Source organism: Bacillus rossius, chromosome 1, assembly GCF_032445375.1.
Source record: "Bacillus rossius redtenbacheri isolate Brsri chromosome 1, Brsri_v3, whole genome shotgun sequence".
In the NCBI taxonomy this organism is placed as follows: domain Eukaryota; kingdom Metazoa; phylum Arthropoda; class Insecta; order Phasmatodea; family Bacillidae; genus Bacillus; species Bacillus rossius.
The window spans coordinates 107335347-107363037 of NC_086330.1; the positions used below are offsets into that span (position 1 = coordinate 107335347).

Sequence of the window (27691 nt, forward strand, 5' to 3'; positions counted from 1 at the left end):
CATATATATCGTCAGGTAGTATGACGTCATGTCCGCCATCTTGTCTTCGTCTGCTGGTAGCCATCATCAGTGTATCGTCGGCGAGAGTGCGCTGACACCATGTTAGTTTAATTCTTATCCGCTAGAGTACAGTAATCATTAATTATTGCTGTGTCACCCGCCATCTTGTCATTTGGCCGCCATCTTGGAATCGTGTAATTATTTAGCTAGAAATTCGGGAAAAATTCCAAAATTCATTAAATAAATTTGTAATCTATATACTGATCGATTAGGTCGACTAATGTCCTTGGTACGATCTAGGACGATGCAAAAAAATTAAATATAACATCAATTTAACATAATAGTAACAGGTTCGAGGAATTAAACACCACAAGTTCTTTTACAAACATAATATTTATTACATAATTTCTATTCTACTACAGGATCATTTGCGAAAGCCAGCAATCTTATAATCATTTAGTTCCGCAGCGGTGTGAAATGACTAATTCTTAGCTACAATCGGTTTATACTAGACAGAGTCCAGCCAGAACCTTTACAGACATAGTCAACCTCTTCTTGACAGAGTATCTGGATACCGTTTTTAACAGTTTGCTTCACATCGTTAGAACTGTAAATTACTGCAGCCGATGTCTTGAATGCACACTTCTTCACTTTGTCATCGAACGGATATGGCTTTCCATATATACAGTCCAACCACAAGTTATATTTCAAAGGTCCGTTTGTTGCTACATCATCAGTAAGCTGATTGATTATGTCCTCTCTGATATCATCAAAAAATTACAAATGTCTTTCGACTCACCTAACGTATTTAAATAATAGTAGTCCTTCAATGTTCCACGAAATGCAGACTGCGCTAAGTAGAAGCCATTATCGTTCACTTGTAATGCTCCGAACACAGTCTTAGGTTTAGTTCCATGTTCAGACGTCATACCAATCGGTTGCTGCACATCGGTTTTCTTGCTTGTACGCTCACGAGCCTTCAACCTAAACCGAGGAGTCGAAATTTCTGCAGGTAGTTCAGCAGTAGGCACACGGACTTCACCTTTACAGTTTTTCGCATGCCGTCGCAAATTATCAATTCGAGTAAACCATTCATGACACTCATCACATCGAAACTTCATGCGAGATGGATTCTTAGTGCATTTGCTTCGCTCATGTCTTCGTGCATCATGAGCAAATGCAAACGACGTATCACAGTAGCTGCAAGGATACCGTGGTGATGAAGACGAACCTTTCAGACCCCGATCCAGATACTGACGTTGCCGCAGTTGCACCATCTCCAGGCATACTCTTATGAACATCAATGCATCGTTGTTGCGCTGAAACCTTTACTTTCTACCGAACAGAAGGACCTTTGCATGCCTTCATGTGCGTTTTCATATTATCTTTTCTGGCAAACTGCTTATGACATTTCTCACAATCAAACATTTTACGATATAGGTTCTTGGCACATTCTCTATTCTAATGTCGTCGAGCATTGCTGTTGTTTGAGAAAATCTTGTCGCAGTAACAGCACCGATGTTCGTTAGTTGTTGTCGATTCGGCATCCATTGAAGTCTCCATTGATGACGAACCAGCGTTCGCCGAGTTTCCCTGTGCAGCCAGCACTAGCGGCATTAAAGTCTCTTCTGCTGGCGGTACCACGTCTGTTGAAGTCTCCTCCAGTGTTGACATCGACGTTGCCAACGGGATCTGCTCCACCATCGTCGACGCTGACGTCAAGGTTCCCGCAGTCGATGGTACAACCTCCATCGAGTTCGTCGTTAAAGTCGGTAAAGATGCCATCGAGTTCGCAAGAACAGGTAATTACGTGATTAATGCACCAGAAGAAACAAACTAGGTGATCCTTACAACGACGACGTCAGTAGCAAACTGAGCGACCTGCTGTCTAGGACTCACTTATATACATGCACCGTATGGAATAATACGCTAGTCAAATCGAGAACCATTTACAATAATACTAGAGTCAAAACAACATTAAAAATAGAAGGACCAACAACGAAAAGGCAGCACATTTGGAAGCACCGACAACGAAAAGGCAGCACATTTGGAAGCACCGACAACGAAAAGGCAGCACATTTGGAAGCACCGCCAACGAAAAGGCAGCACATTTTGGATGCACCATCGAATAAGGAAGCACCGACAACGAAAAGGCAGCACATTTGGAAGCACCATCATCGAAAAGGCAGCACATTTGGAAGCTCCATCAACAAAAAAAGGCTAAAAGGAAGCACAAGTTACGAGATCTAAGTCTTAGTTAGAAATCAGAATACAAAAATAAAAACATTAAATTCTTATAATTTAAATTATTTATTTTATTGCTTTACATTATACAAATGCAAGTAAAAAAAGCCATTATTGTATGTAGCCAGCATTCCTCAGTTCCTTGAGTATGAAGGATATTTCTTTGGTGCACGAATAGTTTTCTGCACAAAGCGAACCATGTAGAAGTCTTAGCCGGTCAACCAATATGTTTGGATCTTTCCATGAAGTGTAATCATTCTCTTCTACCACCATCTTCCTTGCACCTTTATAATAAATATTATGATCTCTGGTGTCTTCCGTTTTACCACCAACCTCAGGGTAACTTTCATGTTTGAGATGGTGATCATCACAAGCTTGATCAGATTTATTTAATATATCACGTCGTTTCCATCGTTTCGGTCTCAGGACACCGCCACATTCTTCGATACTTTAGGTGCTTCATCATAGTCTATGTCTTTGTCAACAGCCTCGGAGTCACTGTAACAATCACCGTAGAAGGAATCGTCTTCACCCAATTTACCGTAATAATTCGATGTTGATGATGTTGAAGTGTCTTCATCGTCTTCATGCTTCCTTTTTAGGAGTCCATCATTTTTACAAAGTAGGAAAGATCTACTTGAATTCGGCTGGAATATATTCTCACTTTTCACGCTAAGGATTCTTCCATTGTCTTCATTCTTCCGTAAATCATCAACCTTCTTCAATTTAAGTTCTTTGTCGAGATCGGAAGAGCCAAGAAAATTATTGTCGTAATGCAGATCACTCTTCCTTAGGCTAGTAGATTCATCGTTGTCCTCTAGCTTGTACGCAGGCTTGGCGCTACAAGTTCTGCCATGTCTTTTTAGGCTCTCTCTCCACGTAAACGACTTGCTACATCGAACACAACTTATCATATTGCGCAGTGGATTTTAACACAGTCATTCTTCTCGTGTTGTCTTTTATTCTTTCTCAAGATAAACTCTTTACTGCAAAACTTACACCTATGTTCTTTCGATACAGCGTCAGATCCCAAATCGGAATTCATATTAGTTACTGAGACTAATGCCAGATACCAATTGAGTGTTTTAAATTAGATTCAATACTTAAATATAAATTTTTTCATATTTCATCAGCGAGAATTAATATATCTCATGCAAAAGTACTTTATGCATGTAGTTCTGCTTTTCAACAACAGATGTTGCCACATGTTGCTTGCAGGTAAATAATATTTAGTTCTTTTATGCGGGATGCGGGATGCTCACTAACGATCGCAAAAGAAGGATGGCTTCGCTAGACTCCAAGGAAAAGGAAGTTCGTCTTGCATGTTGGTGCTCCACAGATGTCTCATGGCGTAATATTAATTTGACTGAGTAATGATATTTGTTAATTCCACCTGATAAAAATTTTGCAAGTTTTGATTTAGTAGCAGAAATTATCGAATTAAATGTAACTCCAAATAAATGACATGTCTCATTAGACCAAAAAAAAAATCCATGCAGAGAGCGGTTTCTCAGAATAGTCAGAAACACTTGAAGAAACCACAGGAATGATTGCAAGAACACGGGAAAAACCATCAAAATATTGTCAAGAATAATCAGGAGCACACTGAGAAAACCACCATAATATTAACAATAATAATCGGAAGCACACGGAGAAAACCATCATAATATTGACCAGATTAATCGGAAGCACACAGAGAAAACCACCACATGTTTTCTTTGATATCATTAAATTACAAGAAAAAATATTTAAAAATAAAAATAAATTAATAAAAAAATAAAAAAATGCATAAATTTCTGGCTTGTACAAGAACTCTATCTTTGTTCAACAATGATAAGTTTACAAGCTAGCAGAAACTGTTTATGCATTTTTTTATTTTTTTATTTTTTTATTAATTTATTTTTATTTTTAAATATTTTTTCTTGTAATTTAATGATATCAAAGAAAACATGTGGTGGTTTTCTCTGTGTGCTTCCGATTAATCTGGTCAATATTATGATGGTTTTCTCCGTGTGCTTCCGATAATTATTGTTAATATTATGGTGGTTTTCTCAGTGTGCTCCTGATTATTCTTGACAATATTTTGATGGTTTTTCCCGTGTTCTTGCAATCATTCCTGTGGTTTCTTCAAGTGTTTCTGACTATTCTGAGAAACCGCTCTCTGCATGGATTTTTTTTTGGTCTAATCAGACATGTCATTTTATTTGGAGTTACATTTAATTCGATAATTTCTGCTACTAAATCAAAACTTGCAAAATTTTTATCAGGTGGAATTAACAAATATCATTACTCAGTCAAATTAATATTACGCCATGAGACATCTGTGGAGCACCAACATGCAAGACGAACTTCCTTTTCCTTGGAGTCTAGCGAAGCCATCCTTCTTTTGCGATCGTTAGTGAGCATCCCGCATCCCGCATAAAAGAACTAAATATTATTTACCTGCAAGCAACATGTGGCAACATCTGTTGTTGAAAAGCAGAACTACATGCATAAAGTACTTTTGCATGAGATATATTAATTCTCGCTGATGAAATATGAAAAAATTTATATTTAAGTATTGAATCTAATTTAAAACACTCAATTGGTATCTGGCATTAGTCTCAGTAACTAATATGAATTCCGATTTGGGATCTGACGCTGTATCGAAAGAACATAGGTGTAAGTTTTGCAGTAAAGAGTTTATCTTGAGAAAGAATAAAAGTAACACGAGAAGAATGACTGTGTTAAAAATCCACTGCGCAATATGATAAGTTGTGTTCGATGTAGCAAGTCGTTTACGTGGAGAGAGAGCCTAAAAAGACATGGCAGAACTTGTAGCGCCAAGCCTTTTCGTTGTCGGTGCTTCCTTATTCGATGGTGCATCCAAAATGTGCTGCCTTTTCGTTGGCGGTGCTTCCAAAGTGCTGCCTTTTCGTTGTCGGTGCTTCCAAATGTGCTTCCTTTTCGTTGTCGGTGCTTCCAAATGTGCTGCCTTTTCGTTGTTGGTCCTTCTATTTTTAATGTTGTTTTGACTCTAGTATTATTGTAAATGGTTCTCGATTTGACTAGCGTATTATTCCATACGGTGCATGTATATAAGTGAGTCCTAGACAGCAGGTCGCTCAGTTTGCTACTGACGTCGTCGTTGTAAGGATCACCTAGTTTGTTTCTTCTGGTGCATTAATCACGTAATTACCTGTTCTTGCGAACTCGATGGCATCTTTACCGACTTTAACGACGAACTCGATGGAGGTTGTACCATCGACTGCGGGAACCTTGACGTCAGCGTCGACGATGGTGGAGCAGATCCCGTTGGCAACGTCGATGTCAACACTGGAGGAGACTTCAACAGACGTGGTACCGCCAGCAGAAGAGACTTTAATGCCGCTAGTGCTGGCTGCACAGGGAAACTCGGCGAACGCTGGTTCGTCATCAATGGAGACTTCAATGGATGCCGAATCGACAACAACTAACGAACATCGGTGCTGTTACTGCGACAAGATTTTCTCAAACAACAGCAATGCTCGACGACATTAGAATAGAGAATGTGCCAAGAACCTATATCGTAAAATGTTTGATTGTGAGAAATGTCATAAGCAGTTTGCCAGAAAAGATAATATGAAAACGCACATGAAGGCATGCAAAGGTCCTTCTGTTCGGTAGAAAGTAAAGGTTTCAGCGCAACAACGATGCATTGATGTTCATAAGAGTATGCCTGGAGATGGTGCAACTGCGGCAACGTCAGTATCTGGATCGGGGTCTGAAAGGTTCGTCTTCATCACCACGGTATCCTTGCAGCTACTGTGATACGTCGTTTGCATTTGCTCATGATGCACGAAGACATGAGCGGAGCAAATGCACGAAGAATCCATCTCGCATGATGTTTCGATGTGATGAGTGTCATGAATGGTTTACTCGAATTGATAATTTGCGACGGCATGCGAAAAACTGTAAAGGTGAAGTCCGTGTGCCTACTGCTGAACTACCTGCAGAAATTTCGACTCCTCGGTTTAGGTTGAAGGCTCGTGAGCGTACAAGCAAGAAAACCGATGTGCAGCAACCGATTGGTATAACGTCTGAACATGGAACTAAACCTAAGACTGTGTTCGGAGCATTACAAGTGAACGATAATGGCTTCTACTTAGCGCAGTCTGCATTTCGTGGAACATTGAAGGACTACTATTATTTAAATACGTTAGGTGAGTCGAAAGACATTTGTAATTTTTTGATGATATCAGAGAGGACATAATCAATCAGCTTATTGATGATGTAGCAACAAACGGACCTTTGAAATATAACTTGTGGTTGGACTGTATATATGGAAAGCCATATCCGTTCGATGACAAAGTGAAGAAGTGTGCATTCAAGACATCGGCTGCAGTAATTTACAGTTCTAACGATGTGAAGCAAACTGTTAAAAACGGTATCCAGATACTCTGTCAAGAAGAGGTTGACTATGTCTGTAAAGGTTCTGGCTGGACTCTGTCTAGTATAAACCGATTGTAGCTAAGAATTAGTCATTTCACACCGCTGCGGAACTAAATGATTATAAGATTGCTGGCTTTCGCAAATGATCCTGTAGTAGAATAGAAATTATGTAATAAATATTATGTTTGTAAAAGAACTTGTGGTGTTTAATTCCTCGAACCTGTTACTATTATGTTAAATTGATGTTATATTTAATTTTTTTGCATCGTCCTAGATCGTACCAAGGACATTAGTCGACCTAATCGATCAGTATATAGATTACAAATTTATTTAATGAATTTTGGAATTTTTCCCGAATTTCTAGCTAAATAATTACACGATTTCAAGATGGCGGCCAAATGACAAGATGGCGGGTGACACAGCAATAATAAATGATTACTGTACTCTAGCGGATAAGAATTAAACTAACATGGTGTCAGCGCACTCTCGCCGACGATACACTGATGATGGCTACCAGCAGACGAAGACAAGATGGCGGACATGACGTCATACTACCTGACGATATATATGCTTTGAAAAAAAGTGGTGGGAGTCAGTCTGCCAGCACCCACCACGAGGGAAGGATCGGTCGCCATTTTTTTTTTTTTTTGCACTCGTCGGGTTTGAACCGAGGACTCCGAGCTCCGTGTCGTAAATGTTTGTTTTTTAAATATTTTATTAAAAATTTTATTATTTAATTTTTTTTATAATTTTTAAATTTTTTTCATTAAAATCGGATAATAAATTTAAAGATGGCGGCCATAACGGAAATTGCAACGGTGACGTCATAATTCAAAATGGCCGATAACACAATGCCGGAATGTTCGAGAAAACGAAATGACGTCATCCAAGATGGTGGATCCAAGATGGCCGTCGGGGTCAAGGTCAAAGGTCAAGGTCACATACTGATAGAGGCTTAACTGAGGCTTGAGTTAAGGATGCTTAAGCCTCTATCAGGACATTTCTAGCCGTTGGGATTTTTAAGGACTAAATCGGGAAACCAATGCACATTTTCGCGATAACGATCCAGATAGTGGTGTATATAAAGATGTAGATCATGAAAAAATGGACATTCTCGCTAATCTCTTCAGTGAACTAACAATACACGGAGAAGGTTTAAAAAGGCTAGAAAGTGGTCAGACATTTGACTATGTATATTGGGACGACCCTAATGAATTAGTTGATCGCCTTAGAATTCTACATGCTTCGCTTAGTGTAGGAAACTATTCGCACATCAACGAAATAGTCTCCATACTTGAAGAACTGAAGGAAGCCGGCTACATACAATGAGTCGAACCGGAATCGCTCGCGAACTTCATGCTCCTGCTAGACGAAAATACCTTCGTCGCAAAGTCATAGTTCGTGGAATTGATGATTTATTCCAGGCGGACCTTGTTGAGATGGTACCGTATTCCCGATTGAATAAAGGTTTCAAGTACATGTTGACAGTCATCGATGTTTATAGCAAGTTCGCTTGGGCTAGACCTGTAAAATCAAAGACTGCAACTGACGTAACCAAGGCCATGAACAATATTTTGCGTGATGGACGTGTACCGTCGCACCTGCAAACGGACCTCGGGAAAGAATTCTACAATGCAACCTTCAAGGCTTTGATGAAGAAGTATGGCATCAAACACTACTCTACATTTAGTAACGTCAAGGCCTCCGTTATCGAAAGGTTTAACAGAACTTTGCGTTCCAAGGTGTGGCGACAGTTCACGGCTAACGGAAATTACAAATGGCTTGACATCTTGTCGAAACTAATAAGCGAGTATAATTCCACTGTGCATTCTACCACGAAAATGAAGCCAAAGGACGTAACGGACAATCGCCTGCTTCAAACAGTGTTTTCCAACACGAAGAAGAAAGATCCACGAAAGCGTAAAGCTAACGTCGGTGACATTGTGCGAATCTCCAAGCAGAAAGGTATCTTCGAGAAAGGTTTCACTGCAAACTGGAGTCCCGAACTTTTCCGTGTGACACATGTTCGTGAATCAGAGCCTAGGACCTACTACCTCGAAGATTTGGACCACAAACCTATCCATGGAGGCTTCTATGCCGAAGAGATTCAGCCTACGTTGTATCCCGATACGTACTTGGTGGAGAAGATTATAAAACGAAGAAATGGACGGTCCTACGTCAAGTGGTGGGGCTTTCCACCTCGCTTTAATTCGTGGGTGGCAGATGCAGATGTCGAGAAATCCACAAAACTTTAGTAATTTGTCTGTGTATTTTTTTGTACTTGTAGTAGTGTATTGAATTTATGTAATAAATTTTTTTTAAAAGAACTTGTGGTGTTTTTATTTTCTCAAACCTAACACTTTTTTAGTATTTTTTAAATTAAAGTTGTTTTGTATCGGCCAGGGATCGAACCAAGGGCCTAAGTCGATCTAATCAATCAGTATATGGATTACAAATTTATTTAATGATTTCTGAACTATTTCCCGGATCTCTAGCATTAAAATTACACATTTCCAATATGGTGGTCTTGATGTCTGATAGGATGGTGGTCGTAGAGGATTTAGAGTCTCTTTACGAATGTTGAACATGGTTTATTTAAATTATTTTTTTTACATAAGATTAAACATTATTGCAACGATCGGGTATCGAACCGAGGACGGGAATCGATCGAATCAATATGTAAATTAATGAGTGATTTATTTAATGAATTTTGGAACTTTTCCCGAATTTCTAGCTAAATAATTACGGATTTTCAAGTTGGCGGCCAAATGACAAGATGGCGGGTGTCACAGCAATAATAAATGATTACTGCACTCTAGCGGATACGAATTAAACTAACATGTCATCGGCGCACTCTAGCCGACGATACAATGATGATGGCTTCCAGCATCGAAGACAAGATGGCGGACATGACGTCATACTAGGTGACGATATATATGCTTTGAAAAAAAGTGGTGGGAGTCAGTCTGCCTGCAGTCACCTAGGGGGAAGGATCGGTCGCCATTTTTATTTTTTTGCACTCGTCGGGTTCGAACCGAGGACTCCGAGCTCCGTGTCGTTTATGTAATTTTTTTATTAATAATTTATTATTTAAATTTTTTTATAAATTTAAAAAAAAATTCCTTAAAATCGGATAATGAATAAAAAAGTTAAAGATGGCGGCCGTAACGGAAATTGCAACGGTGACGTCATCATCCAATATGGCGGAAAACACATCGCCGGAATTTTCTAGAACACAATGACGTCATCCAAAATGGCGGATCCAAGATGGCGGATCCAAAATGGCCGCCGGGGTCAAGGTCAAACTTGTCCCGTTACGCTATGTCCCGTTACACTCATCCAAGATGGCCGCCGTGACGTCACAAATCCAAGATGGCGGAGCCGGCACCGGCACCACACCCTGAACCCTGATCTAGGAAATACATTTACATACTACTGATGAAATTAGGAATTTTTTCCGAAATTATAGCTTAATAACTATGGATTTTTAAAATGGTGACCACGACTGCCGATAAGATGGCGGCCAAGGTAATAAATACTACTGCACTCTAGCGGATAAAAATAAAACTACTATGGCGGCAATGCACTCTAGCAAATGATGTGTGTACTACGTGACACTAGCGCTCCTTGTATCGATTACTGAAAACAATATGATGGCCAAGATAGCATCGGCAGCTTATTGGCTGCTGATGGGTGAGGAATTTGAGGCTCGTTTAGGATTTTCCAGCCATATTTTATTAAATAAATATTTTCAACATGAAATTATAATTTTACATCGAGCAATGATCGATCGAAGAACAGAAATTAATCGAATCAATAATTATTTTACTAGCGAATTTTTTTATGAATAGTTGTGGAATTTTCCCCCCCAAATATCTAGAGCTAAATAATTATATATTTTCAAAAATTGTGGTTTACAATATGTGGTGGATTTGGCGTCGTCAAAAATGGCCGTAGAGGTCCTGATCATAAACCACGAGCGGCGAAAACGCCCGAACATGACCGAATCCTTACGATTGGGAAGCCGCCACAAGAAGCCACCACAAAATCGTAGACCCATAAGAATAACATTGAGCCCGAACATACTAAATCATACTACTGTTCCATTACTCATTTTAAATGCATTTGTACGCCTATGTTTTGTTTCATGTTTTCAATCTATCAATTTGTTTTCTGGAACCTGTTAGGAATTTTATTTAGCTAGGCTGCAGTTATTTATTGCCAAACCTAAATCATGTTTAACCTTCTTATGTAATAATTCGTTGTTAATCTTTTTGCCCCATTTAGTGGTTGGACTAGGAGATAGGTGTCAGTTGAAACTCATGGACTCATGGTATAAGAAAGGAGGCGAAGTCTCGCCCGTGTTCCCCCTCCACCCGTCGCCTGGCATGACGTCACGTCACGTTAGGAGCGCTGCAGCCGCTAATGTGGGAGCGTGATACAGCGTATATTAGCAGTGTGCGGCTCGTAAAGTCTTGTGTATTGCTTGTTTGCAGGCTCGCTGTAATGATTACAACAGCTACAGCAGGGAAACTAAATACAGTAACAGTTTTATAGTTTTTCTAAGAACGAGGGCTTATAAAAACAGTGAATTTAGCTTATCACGTTGTAAATAAGTGTTTAAAAACTGTAATAGTGCATTTTTGTTTACACTATTCGTGACGAAATTTTTAACAAAGTATATAGTTTTTTTTCCAGTGACGTATAAATTTTTTTAAGCGTTTTGTTTGAGAACTAGTTTACGGTTTAAAGTAATGACATTGTTAAATAGTGCGATGTATTTAAAAATAATGATGGTTTTGTGATTTTCAACAGAACCAATTATATGAAGTGCCTTGTACTTGTGCTTGAAACACTCAGTATTTAAATAGAAGTACGACACTGACTTTCAAACTGAGTAAATTAACTTTCAGTTCCGGCTTACAGGATTGTCGCTAGCGGGTGCATGCTGTTTGAAGGTAGTGGCGCATGACAAGAATTTCGGCGAGTTTGTTTTTATTTCACTTGGGCTTAAAGTCTCGTCCACCGCGTGGTCAATAAGTGACAGCACGTGGCACTCAGCGACACATATGGGGATGCTGGTAAAGGAAGTGGCGTATAGGAAGGAACCATACCAGAATTTGGCTGCAATGATTTCTGGAAACCATGGAAAACCGGAATCAGGCTGGCCGAACCGGAATTCGAAACGCGCCACCGCGTCGGGCCTTTTCTTTTTTACTTTCCTCGTGTGTCTCGTGCTCTGTTGCAAACACGGACATGAATGATTTCAAAAGCTATTAGCATGTAATTCAAAGTGCTGTTCAATCAATCCCTTCAGTTTCTTACTATAAAAGTTTTTCAAAAAAATTACTGTCTCATGTAGTGACGCGAGTTAACCGGAATTCGATCGTTAGTATTTATAAAAATAACTAAATTATAATTTATTACGAAATAATATGGAATTTCTTATTACAACTCACCAAAACATTCACCTAAATTTAAGTTCAAGATTGGATTAAAAAGATTGCTATAAATAGTTCATTCTTCACATTTTCCGAGAGATGGCTATTCCATACCTCCTAGGCCACCGATAAGGCCCCTATCCAAAATGTTTGGGGCCCCGCCAAGTGCAGGTCATCCTGGAGTATCTTGCCACTGTGCCATCTCGCTCCATAATTTTGACGAGGATTGTACATTCTCGCAGTACATTATGGTAGCACTATCGAACGGTGCTGAGAACATTATTTTGATCGTTTGTAAACTGCGGGATGTTTTGCGTGCAGCGCGTAACTGAATTGCACGTGTGGTGAAGTGGGTTGTTTGTTTGTTTCCAGCACTGACGTGCGCGGACAAGGAGAAGATCCAGCTGCCCAGTTTCCTGGACTCGTCGTGCCTCTACCCTCAAGGGTTCCTGGAGGTAGGGTCGCAGCTATGTCTTTCCTTCCAGTGAAAATTCCTGTTGCTAAGAGCTATCACTTGCTTTGTAAGACATTGTTGGGGCATTTACCACACTAATGAATTGAGCCCCCGCCCCCCTGTTTTTTACTAATTGTAAATCTATTTCCCACGAATCCATGGTATATATCGCAGGGTTAATGGGAAAAATTGAAGTCCAGATTCTGAAATCTGGTATTTTGAATTAACCAAGGAGAAGCAAACGGTTTCTATGTCCAGAAGCGAAGATTTTTTTTATCAAGTACAATGTTGCTTAATTTATAACAGCAAAATAATTGTATGCATCATATCAAAGTTTTTCCCATTAAAACTAAAATATTTTATATTTAATTAGTAAAAAATTCATTTCGAAGGATGGTTATCATATTTATACGGTGGATTTCACATCCAACAAATAGGTTTATAATGTCCATTATATGTCTGTGTACAAAAAAAATGTGAGCGAGACTTACAGTACTCACCAGTGATATGTAGCATATAACCTCGGTAACGAGAAAATTTGTGTGGTCTCGTGTTGCAAATGCACTAATAATAGGAAACTCGGACACGAAATTTAACGTAGAATTCTTCATAGCAATGTCAAGCGTGATAAATGCATACGAAAATTGTGTTTTCAACTTCTTTTCTGGACGCGAATGGCACGTAGTTTCCTCACCCGCCGATAGAATTAGATGTTAGTAGTATAGGAATGACGGTACTAGATCAGGATGCAGGATGTGGTGCCGGTGTCCGCCATCTTGGATTGTGACGTCACGGCGGCCATCTTGAATTGTTACGTCACGGCGGCCATCTTGAATTGTGACGTCACGGCGGCCATCTTGGACGAGCGTAATGTGACGTGCGTAACGTGACACTTTTTCGTGCGTGCAGCCGGCGTAACAGGACACAGCGTAACGGGACACATCGTAACGGGACATAACATAACGGGACAAGTATATCACGGCGGCCATTTTGGATCCGCCATTTTATGACGTCATTGTGTTCTCGAAAATTCCGGCGATGTGTTTTCCGCCATTTTGAATGATGACGTCACCGTTGCAATTTTCGTTACGGCCGCCATCTTTAACTTTTTTATTTATTATCCGATTTTAACGATTTTTTTAAAATGTATAAAAAATTAAATTAATAAAATTTTAATAAATTATAAATAAAAAATTACAAAAACGACACGGAGTTCGGAGTCCTCGGTTCGAACCCGGTTAGGGCAAAAAAATAAAAATGGCGACCGATCCTTCCCCTGTGGCGGGGTGCTGGCAGACTGACCCCCACCACTTATGTCAATGCACATATACCATCAGGTAGTATGACATCATGTCCGCCATCTTGAAATTTGGACGCCATCTTGAAAATCTTTATTCCGCCATCTTGTCTTCATCCACTGGAGACCACCATCTTGTTTTCGTCTGCTAGAGTGTGCCGATATGTAGTATAATTATCTGGTCACCACACCTTTGACCTTGACCTTGAACTTTGACCTTGAACTTTGACCTTGACCTTGAAATTTGACTTTGACCTTGAAATTTGACTTTGTCCTTGAAATTTGACTTTGTCCTAGTCGACCATCATGGATCCGACATTTTATGTTCAGTACATGCTACCAGGAGCGACCACCTGCTGGAGTACACCATCTTGTGCGTGTACTCGTATTATAGAGTACATTTCCATCTGGTTAATTTTATTCTAACCCGCTACATTGCAGTAATAATTCATTTCCGAGGTGCCCCCGCCATCTTGAAATTCGGACGCCATCTTGAAATCATGTAATTATTTAGCTAGAAATGCGGGAAAAATTCCAATAGTCTCCGAAAAAAAAATCAATTAATTTACAAATTGAATCGATGGATCCCTGTCCACGGTTCGATTCTTGACCAGAGACAGTTGTAACTAATTATTAAATAAATGTTAGGTTCTGTTTTCCATTACCTTTCGCGGAGTTTATTAATCATTCACTCTACGAAAATCAACTCAAGTCATTATACCGGACCAACGAATTAAATCAGTGCCGATTAGCCTATTATGAAAGTCTAATTTTTCAATAATCTGAATAACATATAAGCCGTTCATGTACAAAGCCACACATATAGATCAATTGCCTTCAGTCCATGAGACCGAGTCATGTCATTATCAGACGTATAGGCTAGTCATTTCAGGACCACATGACCTTCGTAATCCATCGTGACATTTTTATACATTCTAAAGGACCAAGTAACCTTGTAAAATATTTTAGTAACACCAAGAGGTGATAAACTAGTAAATATTCAATCACTACATTTTGTACTACGCGCAATCAACAAAAAAGGAAGCACCAACAACGAAAAGACAGCACCACCAACGAAAAGACAGCTCATTTGGAAGCACCGACAACGAAAAGGCAGCACCGCCAACGTAAATACAGCACATTTGGAAGCACCGACAACGAAAAGACAGCAGTGACAACGAAAAGACAGAACATTTGGAAGCACCGACAACGAAAAGGCACCACATTTGGAAGCACCAACATCTAAAAGACAACACCGCCATCGAAAAGGCAGCACATTTTGGAAGCACCGACAACGAAAAGGCAGCACCGTCATCGTAAAGGCACGGACCGCAAGACCGGGTCATGTCAATATCAGACATATAGACCATGAACTCAGTACACACAGGAAAAAGGAATGTACACGCAAGAAAACGGAACGTACACGCTGGAAAACGGAATTTACACTCAGGAAAACGGAATGTACACGCAGGAAAACGGAATATACACACAGGAAAACGGAATTTACACTCAGGAAAACGGAACGTTCACGCAGGAAAACGGAATGTACACGCAGGAAAACGGAATTTACACGCAGGAAAGCGGAACGTACACGCAGGAAAAACGGAACGTACACGCAGGAAAAACGGAACGTACAGGCAGAAAAACGGAAGGTACACGCAGGAAAACGGAACGTACACGCAGGAAAACGGAACGTACACGCAGGAAAACGGAATGTACACGCAGGAAAACGGAACGTACACGCAGGAAAACGGAACGTACACGCAGGAAAAGGGAATTTACACGCAGGAAAACGGAATGTACACGCAGGAAAACGGAATTTACACGCAGGAAAACGGAACGTACACGCAGGAAAAACGGAACGTACACACAGTACTAAAACTCTATCTTTGCTCAACAATGATAAGTTTACAAGCTAGCAGAATCAGTTTATGTATTTTTTAATTTTTTTATTAATTTATTTTTATTTTTAAATTTTTTTCCCTGTAATTTTATGATATCAAAGAAAACATGTGTCGTTTTTCTCCGTGTGCTTCTGATTATTCTTATCAATATTGTGATGGTTTTCTCCGTGTGCTCCTGATTATTCTTAACAATATTTTGATGATTAATCCGAGTGCTTGCTATAATTCCTGCGGTTTCGGTCAAAGGTCAAGGTCACACCCATCAAAGATGGTCGCCGTAACATCGCAATCCAAGATGGTGGACCGTGAGAAATCTGAGAAGTACTAGCAGGAAGGACGAACTTCCTTCTCCTTGGAGACTAACGAAGCCATCCTTCTTATGCGATCGATAGTGAGCATCCCGCATATAAGAAATAAATATTATTTACCTGCAAGCAACACGTGACGTCATCTGATGTTGAAAAGCGGAACTACTTGCAGCAAGTACCTTTGCATGAGATAAATTAACTCTCACCACTGAATAGTGCTATTGTAGTCAGTTAGAGGCATGAAGTTTCGTAGCCGCGCCGCCAATTAGTCATGCAGTCTCGTAACCATACGTTCTGGAAGCTTGGTAGTCCTATAGCCTCGGGGTCAAGTAACCTTGAAGACTTGCAATCGCATAGTCTCGTAACCTCATGGCACGTAGTCTCGTAGTCATGATGCATTGGAGCCTCGTAGACTTGAAGCTACGTAAGCAAGTAGCCTTGTAATCTTATAACATAATGGTGATGGAGCAGATGTAGTAAAAGAGAAAATTCCGTCGAAGACAAATGTAGTAATTGTAGCCTTTTAGACTTGTATTCCTGTATCCATGCAGACACGTAAACTCGTTTTCTAGAGGCTTCGTAGATCTGTAGCCTCGCAGTCTCGTCAACTTGAAGATTCGTAGTCACGTAGTCTCGTAACCTCATGGCTCGTAGTCGCGTAGACATGATGTAATGGAGCCTCGTAGACTTGAAGCTACGTAGGCAAGTATCCATGTAATCCTATAACATAATGCTGGTGGTGCAGATGGAACAAAAAAGAAAATTCCGTCGAAGACAGATACGGCAACTGGAGCCTTGTAGATGAGTAGCTTCGTAGTCAAGTACTCATGTAGACTTGATGACCTCTATCCTCGCAGTTACGTAAACTCTTTTTCTAGAGGCTTCGTAGCTCTGTAGCCTCGCAGTCTCGTAAACTTGAAGATTTGTATTCACGTAGTCTCGTAACCTCCTTGCTTGAAGTCGCGTAGTCATGATACATTGGAGCCATGTAGACTTGAAGCTACGTAAGCAAGTATCCATGTAATCTTATAACATAATGGTGGTGGTGCAGTTGGAGCAAGAGAGAAAATTCTGACGAAGACAGATGCTGCAATTGGAGCCTTGTAGACGAGTAGCTTCGTAGTCAAGTACTCATGTAGACTAGTAGTCCTGTATCCTCGCAGTCTCGTAAACTTGTGAACTAGAAGCTTCGTAGCTCTAGCCTCGCAAGCCGTGTATAACTCGTAAATATCTAGATCATTTTAGACTCGTAGCCATGTGGCCTCATAGTCTCTTAGACTCGAAGAATTCTAGCCAAATATATTTAGAGCCAAAAGACTTTTGGAACCAAAAGACTGTTGGTGACAATGACTGATGGAGCCAATGAATATTGAAGCCAATGAATATTGGAGTCAATGTATATTGGAGTAAATGAATATTGGAGCCAATGAATTTTGGAGCCTGTGATCATTCCGTTTCCTGCGTGTACGTTCCGTTTCCTGTGTGTACGTTTCGTTTTTCCTGCGTGTACGTTCCTTTTTCCTGCGTGTACGTTCCGTTTTCCTGCGTGTACTTTGTGTTTTCCTGTGTGTAAATTCCGTTTTCCTGCGTGTACGTTCCGTTTTCCTGCGTGTACGTTCCGTTTTCCTGCGTGTACGTTCCGTTTTCCTGCGTGTACATTCCGTTTTCCTGCGTGTACGTTCCGTTTTCCTGCGTGTACCTTCCGTTTTCCTGCGTGTACGTTCCGTTTTTCCTGCGTGTAGTTCCGTTTTTCCTGCGTGTACGTTCCGTTTTCCTGCGTGTAAATTCCGTTTTCCTGCGTGTACATTCCGTTTTCCTGCGTGTAAATTCCCTTTTCCTGCGTGTACGTTCCGTTTTCCTGCGTGTACGTTCCGTTTTCCTGCGTGTACATTCCGTTTTCCTGCGTGTACGTTCCGTTTTCCTGCGTGTACCTTCCGTTTTTCTGCGTGTACGTTCCGTTTTTCCTGCGTGTACGTTCCGTTTTTCCTGCATGTACGTTCCGCTTTCCTGCGTGTAAATTCCGTTTTCCTGCGTGTACATTCCGTTTTCCTGCGTGAACGTTCCGTTTTCCTGAGTGTAAATTCCGTTTTCCTGTGTGTATATTCCGTTTTCCTGCGTGTACATTCCGTTTTCCTGAGTGTAAATTCCGTTTTCCAGCGTGTACGTTCCGTTTTCTTGCGTGTACATTCCTTTTTCCTGTGTGTACTGAGTTCATGGTCTATATGTCTGATATTGACATGACCCGGTCTTGCGGTCCGTGCCTTTACGATGACGGTGCTGCCTTTTCGTTGTCGGTGCTTCCAAAATGTGCTGCCTTTTCGATGGCGGTGCTGTCTTTTCGTTGTCGGTGCTTCCAAATGTGCTGTATTTACGTTGGCGGTGCTGCCTTTTCGTTGTCGGTGCTTCCAAATGAGCTGTCTTTTCGTTGGTGGTGCTGTCTTTTCGTTGTTGGTGCTTCCTTTTTTGTTGATTGCGCATAGTACAAAATGTAGTGATTGAATATTTACTAGTTTATCACCTCTTGGTGTTACTAAAATATTTTACAAGGTTACTTGGTCCTTTAGAATGTATAAAAATGTCACGATGGATTACGAAGGTCATGTGGTCCTGAAATGACTAGCCTATACGTCTGATAATGACATGACTCGGTCTCATGGACTGAAGGCAATTGATCTATATGTGTGGCTTTGTACATGAACGGCTTATATGTTATTCAGATTATTGAAAAATTAGACTTTCATAATAGGCTAATCGGCACTGATTTAATTCGTTGGTCCGGTATAATGACTTGAGTTGATTTTCGTAGAGTGAATGATTAATAAACTCCGCGAAAGGTAATGGAAAACAGAACCTAACATTTATTTAATAATTAGTTACAACTGTCTCTGGTCAAGAATCGAACCGTGGACAGGGATCCATCGATTCAATTTGTAAATTAATTGATTTTTTTTTCGGAGACTATTGGAATTTTTCCCGCATTTCTAGCTAAATAATTACATGATTTCAAGATGGCGTCCGAATTTCAAGATGGCGGGGGCACCTCGGTAATAAATGATTACTGCAATGTAGCGGGTTAGAATAAAATTAACCAGATGGAAATGTACTCTATAATACGAGTACACGCACAAGATGGTGTACTCCAGCAGGTGGTCGCTCCTGGTAGCATGTAATGAACATAAAATGTCGGATCCATGATGGTCGACTAGGACAAAGTCAAATTTCAAGGACAAAGTCAAATTTCAAGGTCAAAGTCAAATTTCAAGGTCAAGGTCAAATTTCAAGGTCAAGGTCAAATTTCAAGGTCAAGGTCAAATTTCAAGGTCAAGGTCAAATTTCAAGGTCAAGGTCAAATTTAAAGGTCAAGGTCAAATTTCAAGATCAAGGTCAAATTTCAAGATCAAGGTCAAAGTTCAAGATCAAGGTCAAAGTTCAAGGTCAAGGTCAAATTTCAAGGTCAAGGTCAAAGTTCAAGGTCAAGGTCAAAGGTGTGGTGACCAGATAATTATACTACATATCGGCACACTCTAGCAGACGAAAACAAGATGGTGGTCTCCAGTGGATGAAGACAAGATGGCGGACATGATGTCATACCAGTTGACGATATATACCTAGGTATTGGTGGTGATAGATCAGTTTAGGTAGCTTTCATGGAGGAAGTATCGACTGTTTACTCTCGTCGGGAATCGAACCAAGGACGTACATCGATATAATCAAACAGAATTCAAATACGTTAATTTTTTGATGATTTTTGGAATTTTTTTCATTAAAATCGGATAATAAATAAAGATTTTCAAGATGGCGTCCAAATTTCAAGATGGCGGACATGACGTCATACTACCTGATGGTATATGTGCATTGACATAAGTGGTGGGGGTCAGTCTGCCAGCACCCCGCCACAGGGGAAGGATCGGTCGCCATTTTTATTTTTTTGCCCTCACCGGGTTCGAACCGAGGACTCCGAACTCCGTGTCGTTTTTGTAATTTTTTATTCATAATTTATTAAAATTTTATTAATTTAATTTTTTATAAATTTAAAAAAATCGTTAAAATCGGATAATAAATAAAAAAGTTAAAGATGGCGGCCGTAACGAAAATTGCAACGGTGACGTCATCATTCAAAATGGCGGAAAACACATCGCCGGAATTTTCGAGAACACAATGACGTCATAAAAATGGCGGATCCAAAATGGCCGCCGTGATATACTTGTCCCGTTACGTTATGTCCCGTTACGATTTGTCCCGTTAGAATGTGTCCCGTTACGCTGTTTCCTGTTACGCCGGCTGCACGCACGAAAAAGTGTCACGTTACGCACATTGTCACATTACGCTCGTCCAAGATGGCCGCCGTGACGTCACAATTCAAGATGGCCGCCGTGACGTCACAATCCAAGATGGCGGACACCGGCACCGGCACCACATCCTGCATCCTGATCTAGTACCGTCATTCCTATACTACTGATGTTGGACCTGCTACGTCGACTATCGAATCATTATATTTGCACAGCGAAATGTTAAATTATATAATTAAGCGGCTTCGATGAAATCGAATAAGTCTTAAAAAAACACTAAACCCTGGCTTTAGACCTGAATTTCTACAAGGAATTTTGTTAAAATACTGTCCGTCTTGTTAAAATTCACTAAACAGTTAATACTATAAAGTTTCTCTTTGTCTGTGTGAACTTTGGTTCGCGCCATCCGCCACAGATGGCAGCACCGTGGTTGTTACACATTTCCGTTTCTGGATTTACGTCGCATTCACGAAATTACTCCTACCAAATTTCGTATACCGAGAGCTAAGGGGGTACACATAAAAAATTATAGTGTGGAGGAGGTATAAAACAGGTAGTGTTAAATTTCGTGCAGCTGAGGACAGGGACAGCTTTGAAGTTGATGACCGAATGTCCAGTTAAACTGTGATGCGCTGCAGTTGCGCAGCTGGGCTGTTTTAGGTCTAGCGGTGATGGAGTAGTGACTGAATGTGTCTCGTCTTGTGCGCAGGACATGAAGGGATTCCTGCTGGTCGTCACCATGGCGGGCAAGATCGTGTTCGTCACGCACACAGTCGAGAAGCTGCTGGGACACTCCCAGGTCAGTCCGTCCATCTCTTTCCCGAGTGAATATTCCTTTCAGACGGCTCGTCAGAGCGTCACGAAATGTGCTACGCTCTGAAGCGGGGTGGGAGGCGGGGGTGGAGGAATACCGAGTTCTCGGGCTAGCGTTAGCGAATCGACGTTGTAGTGCTGCATATCACGTTGCGCTGCTGACACGTTGCAATAAATACACTCATGGACACATCCCCTGGAAACACGGCGACACACACACTCAGGTTGTCTCCCACCCGTGCATTTGGTACATATTATGGTATTCAGCATGTTGTTGTGTACTTTATTGTTTAGTTTAATTGTTAGAGTGGATTATTGAAGTGCGCAGTATCACTTCTAACGCGCGTGGCAACTACACACCCATTCTTATTATTTTATTATTTCGTATGGCTTTGACCAACGACTTGCATATAATAACCCAGAATGCACAAAAAACTAGAGACAAACAATCAGTACTCTTTTGTAACACATTTACCCATTACGTGTGGTAAATATCTGTAGTAACATAGGTGTCTCCCAACTTCCTGGTTAAATTATGATGATTGTTTCTTTGACGGAATTTCTTTTACAGCAATACTCAAGACCAAGCGGAAATATTTTATAAAAACGTCCTGCAAATAGCTGTTCAAAGTATACATCACTCGGAAATAGAGAGATTATCGTCAAACGTAACAAATATAGTTTTTTTTGTACTGTTGAACTTTTCAGTCACACACAGACTCAATGTTGTAAATATTTCAAACGATCTGCTGCAAAAAAGTGTGTGAAATTGTAATGACAACAGATCACTCTCATCTGGTCGATGTTGTCCTCAGACATCAAATTTTGGCAGCATGGAGAAAGCTGTGTCTATGATATGTCGTTGGGTTTAACCGTCTCGTTGACAGCGAGACGTTGGAGACGTTAACACACAACTACACCAGAACTGGAATGTTGGGGACATTATCACACAACTACACCAGAACAGAGAGGTTGGAGCCATTGTCACACAACTACACCAGAACAGGGATGTTGGTGATGTTATAGCACAACTACACCAGAACAGGGATGTTGGAGAAAGAATTGGTCCTGACCTACAGTAAGGAACCGGTTTTTTCCTCCTTATCTCATACTGAGTGCATTTGTTTAGGATGGGTATGGATTGTAGGGAAGACTAAGTCGTCTCAGGCCGAAGTGTGTGTGTGTGTGTGTGTATGTATATATATATATATATAGAGGAAGGGAGCCAAATATGGAATACGTTCCTAATATGGAATACTTACATTTCCAGGAAATGCAACGTGGCATAACTGTACCAGATAGCCAAGTGAGAGCTCATTCATGGCCATATCTTTTGTATGTGCCAGCTGTTCAGTATAGATGCGTTGTTTGTCTGAGGTGGTCGACTTTTCGTTTTTTATCCTCTAAAAGGTTGTGCAAGGTAAGCGCTGTATACAGATTAAAAATATCTAATCCCTTTTACGCTTAGTATTTAATTACTAGTTGGCTAGTGGAAGGTTTAAACTTTGATAGTTTGTTATAGTTCAAGCTATTCATTTATGTAGTGTTGAAACTTTCACAACTTATATAAAAATCTGGTAATGTACCTATTATGGAATACTTTTGTGTTCCTAATATGGAATAGTATTCCATATTTGATACAGTATATTTAAGTGTTCTGACAATTACTAATTTTATTTACAGAATTATGTATGGCCGCAAAAAGAAGCACAGTACTCCACAACGAAAGAAGTGGACTGCAGATTATATGGAGAAAGCAATAACAGAAGTGAGAAGTGGTTCAATGCGTTATAAAACGGCAGCAACTGCATTTAATGTTCCACGAACTAAGTACTTTGTTTTGTCTGGCATCAAAAAATGACGAAACACCAGCGCAAGCAAATAAATCGAACCTAGGCAGACGTACAGTGTTTCCGCCAGAGCTGAAAAAAGGTTAGTAGATTATATATTAATAATGGGAAAAAAATTCTATGGTCTAGCAAGGCGTGTATCAAAAGGCTAGTTTACCAGTTGGCAGTTGTTAACGACATACCAAATCCATTTTCCAAACAACATGAGACCGCTGGTCGCAAGTGGCTTGACTTATTTATTAAGCGTCACAAAGATGTCATCACAATCAGAAAGCCCACAGGAACATCCTTTAACAGAGCTAAGGGATTTAATAAAGCAAATGTGGCAGCATTTTTCGATTTACTTGAAGGTGAATTTGAAACGTACAACTATCCTCCAGATAGAATGTTTAATGGCGACGAAACTGGCCTCTCTGTTGTTCAATAAAAAATACAGTCTGTTCTTGCTTTAAAGGGTAGCAAGAAAGTCGGGTTACTCACATCAGCAGAAAGAGGTTCACTTGTCACGGCAGTCACATGCATGAGTGCAGGAGGAACATTTGTTCCCCCTTACTTATATTTCCAAGGAAAAATATGAGTGCTCTTCTAGAGAAAGGTAGCATTGTCACATGTCATCCTAGTGGCTGGATACAGTCCAATATTTTCATACAGTGGTTTCGTCATTTCATTTCAAAAGTAAAACAGTCCAAAGATGATCCTGTATTATTAATACTAGATGGCCACTAACACATGCCCGAAATATCGAGGTTATTGACCTCGCACGTGAGAATGGTGTAAGCATTTTGTGGTTACCACCGCATTCAACACATCGTATGCAGCCTCTTGATAAAACTTTCATGGGCCCTTTAAAAGCCTATTACAGTGAGGAATTGCGCATGCATATGAGGTCAGCTGGAAGACCAGTGACACATTATAATATAGCAGAAATGTTTGGCAAAGCTTATTTAAAAGTCCAGACTGGTTGTATTGCTGTTAATGGTTTTAAAACAACAGGACTCTATCCGGTGAATCGTGGAGTATTTGAAGACAAGGATTTCCTTGCTGCTGAGCAAGAAGATATTGAAAATCCCACTGCAGTTACTGGACCTGCACTAACAATACACAACGATGGATCACAAACCAACGTCGTTGGGCCAGAGAAAATTGTTCATATCCCTCAAATGGCTAGAAGTAAAGGCCCACAAAAAGGACGAGCACCAGGGAAAGCGATACTTTTGACATCGTCGCCATATAAAGCCAATTTGGAGGAATCACTGAAACAAGTTCGTCAGAAAACTGTAGCTACCAATCACCAAAAGGGCACTAAATGTTCTTCCAAAAAAATTAGGAAGGCTTCTACACCAGAAGCTAACCTTCAAGTACAAAATACACAGCCTTCATGCAGCGGATTGGTTTCATGTAAGAAGCAAGAACGGAAGAAAAGGAGACATGACAGTGTTTCGGATGAAGACACAATCTGCATAAGTGATGCTTCAGACCCTGATTTGCAAGAGGTTGGAGTAATGAGACCTAATGACGAAGATGCTACGTGCTTTTATTGTGATAGCAAGTTTTCACAAGATCGAAAAGTTGAAATTTGTATTCAGTGTTTGGAGTGTGAACAGTGGTGCCACTGTGACTGTTCTGGTGCAGAAAACATGTTTGTGTGTGAATATTGCAAATACTGATTTGTATTTACCTATATGTACCTATTACCTGAAAATTTCTTAAATTCAAAATACATGTAATTAAAGTCATTTGTGGCACAAAATGACAGTTTGTAAACTAAATGAGTGCTATTCCATATTAGGTACCACCTTTTCCAATGGCCTAACAGTATATCTATAAATAAAAAAATTCACCATTTTAAATGTGATAAGACTTTTAGGTTCTAAATATTATTGTGTCATAAAAAAATGTGTGTCCAACTATTAACCATTACCTTGTAAGAAATATATTAAAACTGACATTATTATAAATCAAAATCATAAAGGTATTCCATATTTGGCTCCCTTCCTCTCTCTCTCTCTCTCTCTCTCTCTATATATATATATATATATATATATATATATATATACACACATATATATGTATATATATATATCTTTTTACGCGGGGTATCAGCCATGCAGAAAGGGTAAGCATGCATCATGTACTTAAATTGGGGGTTGGCCAGGCGTGGCAATGATTAGTGTCATGACTAACTCCCCTATTTTAACTTAAGATGTTCTGTGTCCAGGTAAAACCTGCATATACACAGCGAAAATCCTGGGCTCAGTCATGCGTGGTGCAATAAGTCATACATTAAGAGTGCAGGTTAATTACGGGACAAACAAGGATGGTCGAGGAGAAGAGTTAGACTGGGCAGAAAAGTTTCTACCACGCATTGTTTGGGTGCTTAAACACGAGGTCCGCATTAGATTTGTAAGCGCATCAGGATTGGGTAGGTGACGGTACTTTAGTCACCTACTCGGCTGCTATTCAGATCCTGATACTTATAAATAAAGAAGAGAGTCATAGGGTGCTCAAATCAATTTATTTGTAATATCCTAATATTGTTTGACGTGGAATTAATAAATCACTAGCTGGTGCTTTGGGCCTTACTCCAGAAATGACTGAGCTGTAGGTAGGTCACCTGTCGCCAGCAGAAGACAGTCGCCAGTTTGCGAGATTACCAAATCTATCTAAGGAACCATCCCAGCATTACCTGGCCTGACTTCGGAAGACTACTAAAAACAGGATATATAAGCTGGGATTCTAACTCGGGTCCTTCGAAGAGCGAGTCCAGTGTCTTAACACAGCGTCATCTCGCTCCGTCTTTATAAGTGCTCTTCGCTCGTCTGAAAACTTTCTGAAAGCCCTGCTTTGGTTCTCTGTCCAGCCCAGTGGCGAGGCGTGAGGTTTACATGAGGGGAAGCAATAACTCCGTTCACATCAAAACATGATGAGGTTGGGGGGGGGGGGTTATGGGGGCCCTCCGCCGGGAAAATATGGATTTCAAGGTACAAAATGGTGCTATTTAAGTAGTTTTCTTAACTGAACATTGACTATTCCACAGGTAGAAAAATTGACATTTTTTTTAAATACATTATTTTTGAAAAATAATGATTGACTTACATTATTCTGATAGTAAAATACCTACTCTACATTACTTATATACTAAGTGGGAGTGTAGTATCATCGTACGCCCACAAATCCCCACGCACTGCCAGCCAACAGCCCGCGGGAAAGATGCGCGCGCCCCGAGAGACGACCGCCGACTGAAACGCGACATCGCCAACTGCCGTGCCGAACTGTACCGGACATAGCCGAAGCAGTCGGCGGAAAAATTCCACCCTCTGCTTCGGCCATGTTCGCTCCAGTTCGGCAAGAAAGCGTTACCTTCGTAGCTTCTACCGCGTATTTTTCCAGCCAATCCCCTCCCTGAACCTTTGTACCATGCCACCCCCCTTCCGAAAGGAAACTACTGCGGCAGCCTTCCTGCTGAAAGCGATCCTACCAGCGCTTCTAAACCTAGCAACGCTTCTAAAACAGCATGTTTTTGTGTCAACGAGTTCTTTTTTTATAGCGCACAGCGCACAGTATTGGGTCCCATGAAGATAGTGTAAAAAATACATACACCTAAATGCACGAGCCAAAGTAAAATACTATTCTGAATAAAATATTTATTTAAAAAATACAATGTCTGGAAACTGCCTGGGCAAGCACTGCTTGCCTTGCTTGCCCTGACGAGACGCCACTGGTCCAGCCCCTTTTTGTATGCTCTCGCCATTCGTTAGCGTGAGCACTATGCCATTAGCCTGATGATTTACATCAGTGTTGAAAAATGAAGTGTTTTGTTGCCACCAGTCAGTTTCCACTTAGTCACCGAAGTCTGGAATAAATCTTGAATCGTAGAAAAAATGTTCTTACAAAAAAAACTTTTTTATTTATTGGTTTAAGTAAATAAACGTGTTCCATGCGATTGTAGCCTCTAAATCACTGTTTTATTTTCGACGTAATGTTTGAACAAATTGGAGTTCATACCTAGCACTGCATTTGAATGTAGGTACATGCTTGTAAAATAAATTACGCATGCAGGAATCTGTCGCATTAGCGTCACGTTGTTCCTTCAAAAAATGGGAAGTTAAAGAGAAACTCATAAATTTATATCTGCGATCCAGCGTGTATAATAAACTTTGGAAGAAAACAACATTTAAGAGGTCGTTGAGATTGTGATAGAGTGGGTTTCCTTGTAGTTCTGAGACAGCAATCGAAAACACGCAGATCTGGTTACGTTTGATTTAATGTATGTATTAGTGAACGTAGACTATTCCACCTCGAAATATATTATTTGATGTCTTAATTGAAGTAGAAAATTAATTAATTTAGTAGCGCTTCCAGTGTATTTAATCATAATTCAAGCATCACAATAATTCTATGGCGATCTCGATGATTCATCATTTTGCCCTTCAGATGTCTACCGGTGTAATATTTTCACCACAGCCAGTTTACCGCAGTCAATACTCCTATCAGCGACATGCCATATAGAAGGTTGAAAAGTCTTACTTCGATACGAATCACGGTGTTAACTTATCCATGGCAGGATATGTATCTTAACCTGATATCATTGTCGTGCAACTAGCTAGAAACGTTGAGGTAAGTATGTGTGTGACTGGCTACTATAGCCATTATAAACTGAACTACGCGTGCCATAAGGACA

The 27691-nt window shown here is 40.3% G+C and overlaps 1 protein-coding gene across 3 annotated transcripts in view; it reads left to right on the forward strand.

Annotated features, from left to right (window-relative positions):
• Positions 1-27691, forward strand: part of LOC134541615 (basic helix-loop-helix ARNT-like protein 1) — a 453028-nt gene that overhangs the window by 327743 nt on the left and 97594 nt on the right. For all 3 annotated transcript variants that reach the window (XM_063385164.1, XM_063385175.1, XM_063385184.1), the window contains 2 exons: positions 12468-12550; positions 21057-21146. In XM_063385164.1, the coding sequence (XP_063241234.1) occupies positions 12468-12550; positions 21057-21146 (173 nt within the window). The remainder of the gene's footprint in view (positions 1-12467; positions 12551-21056; positions 21147-27691) is intronic.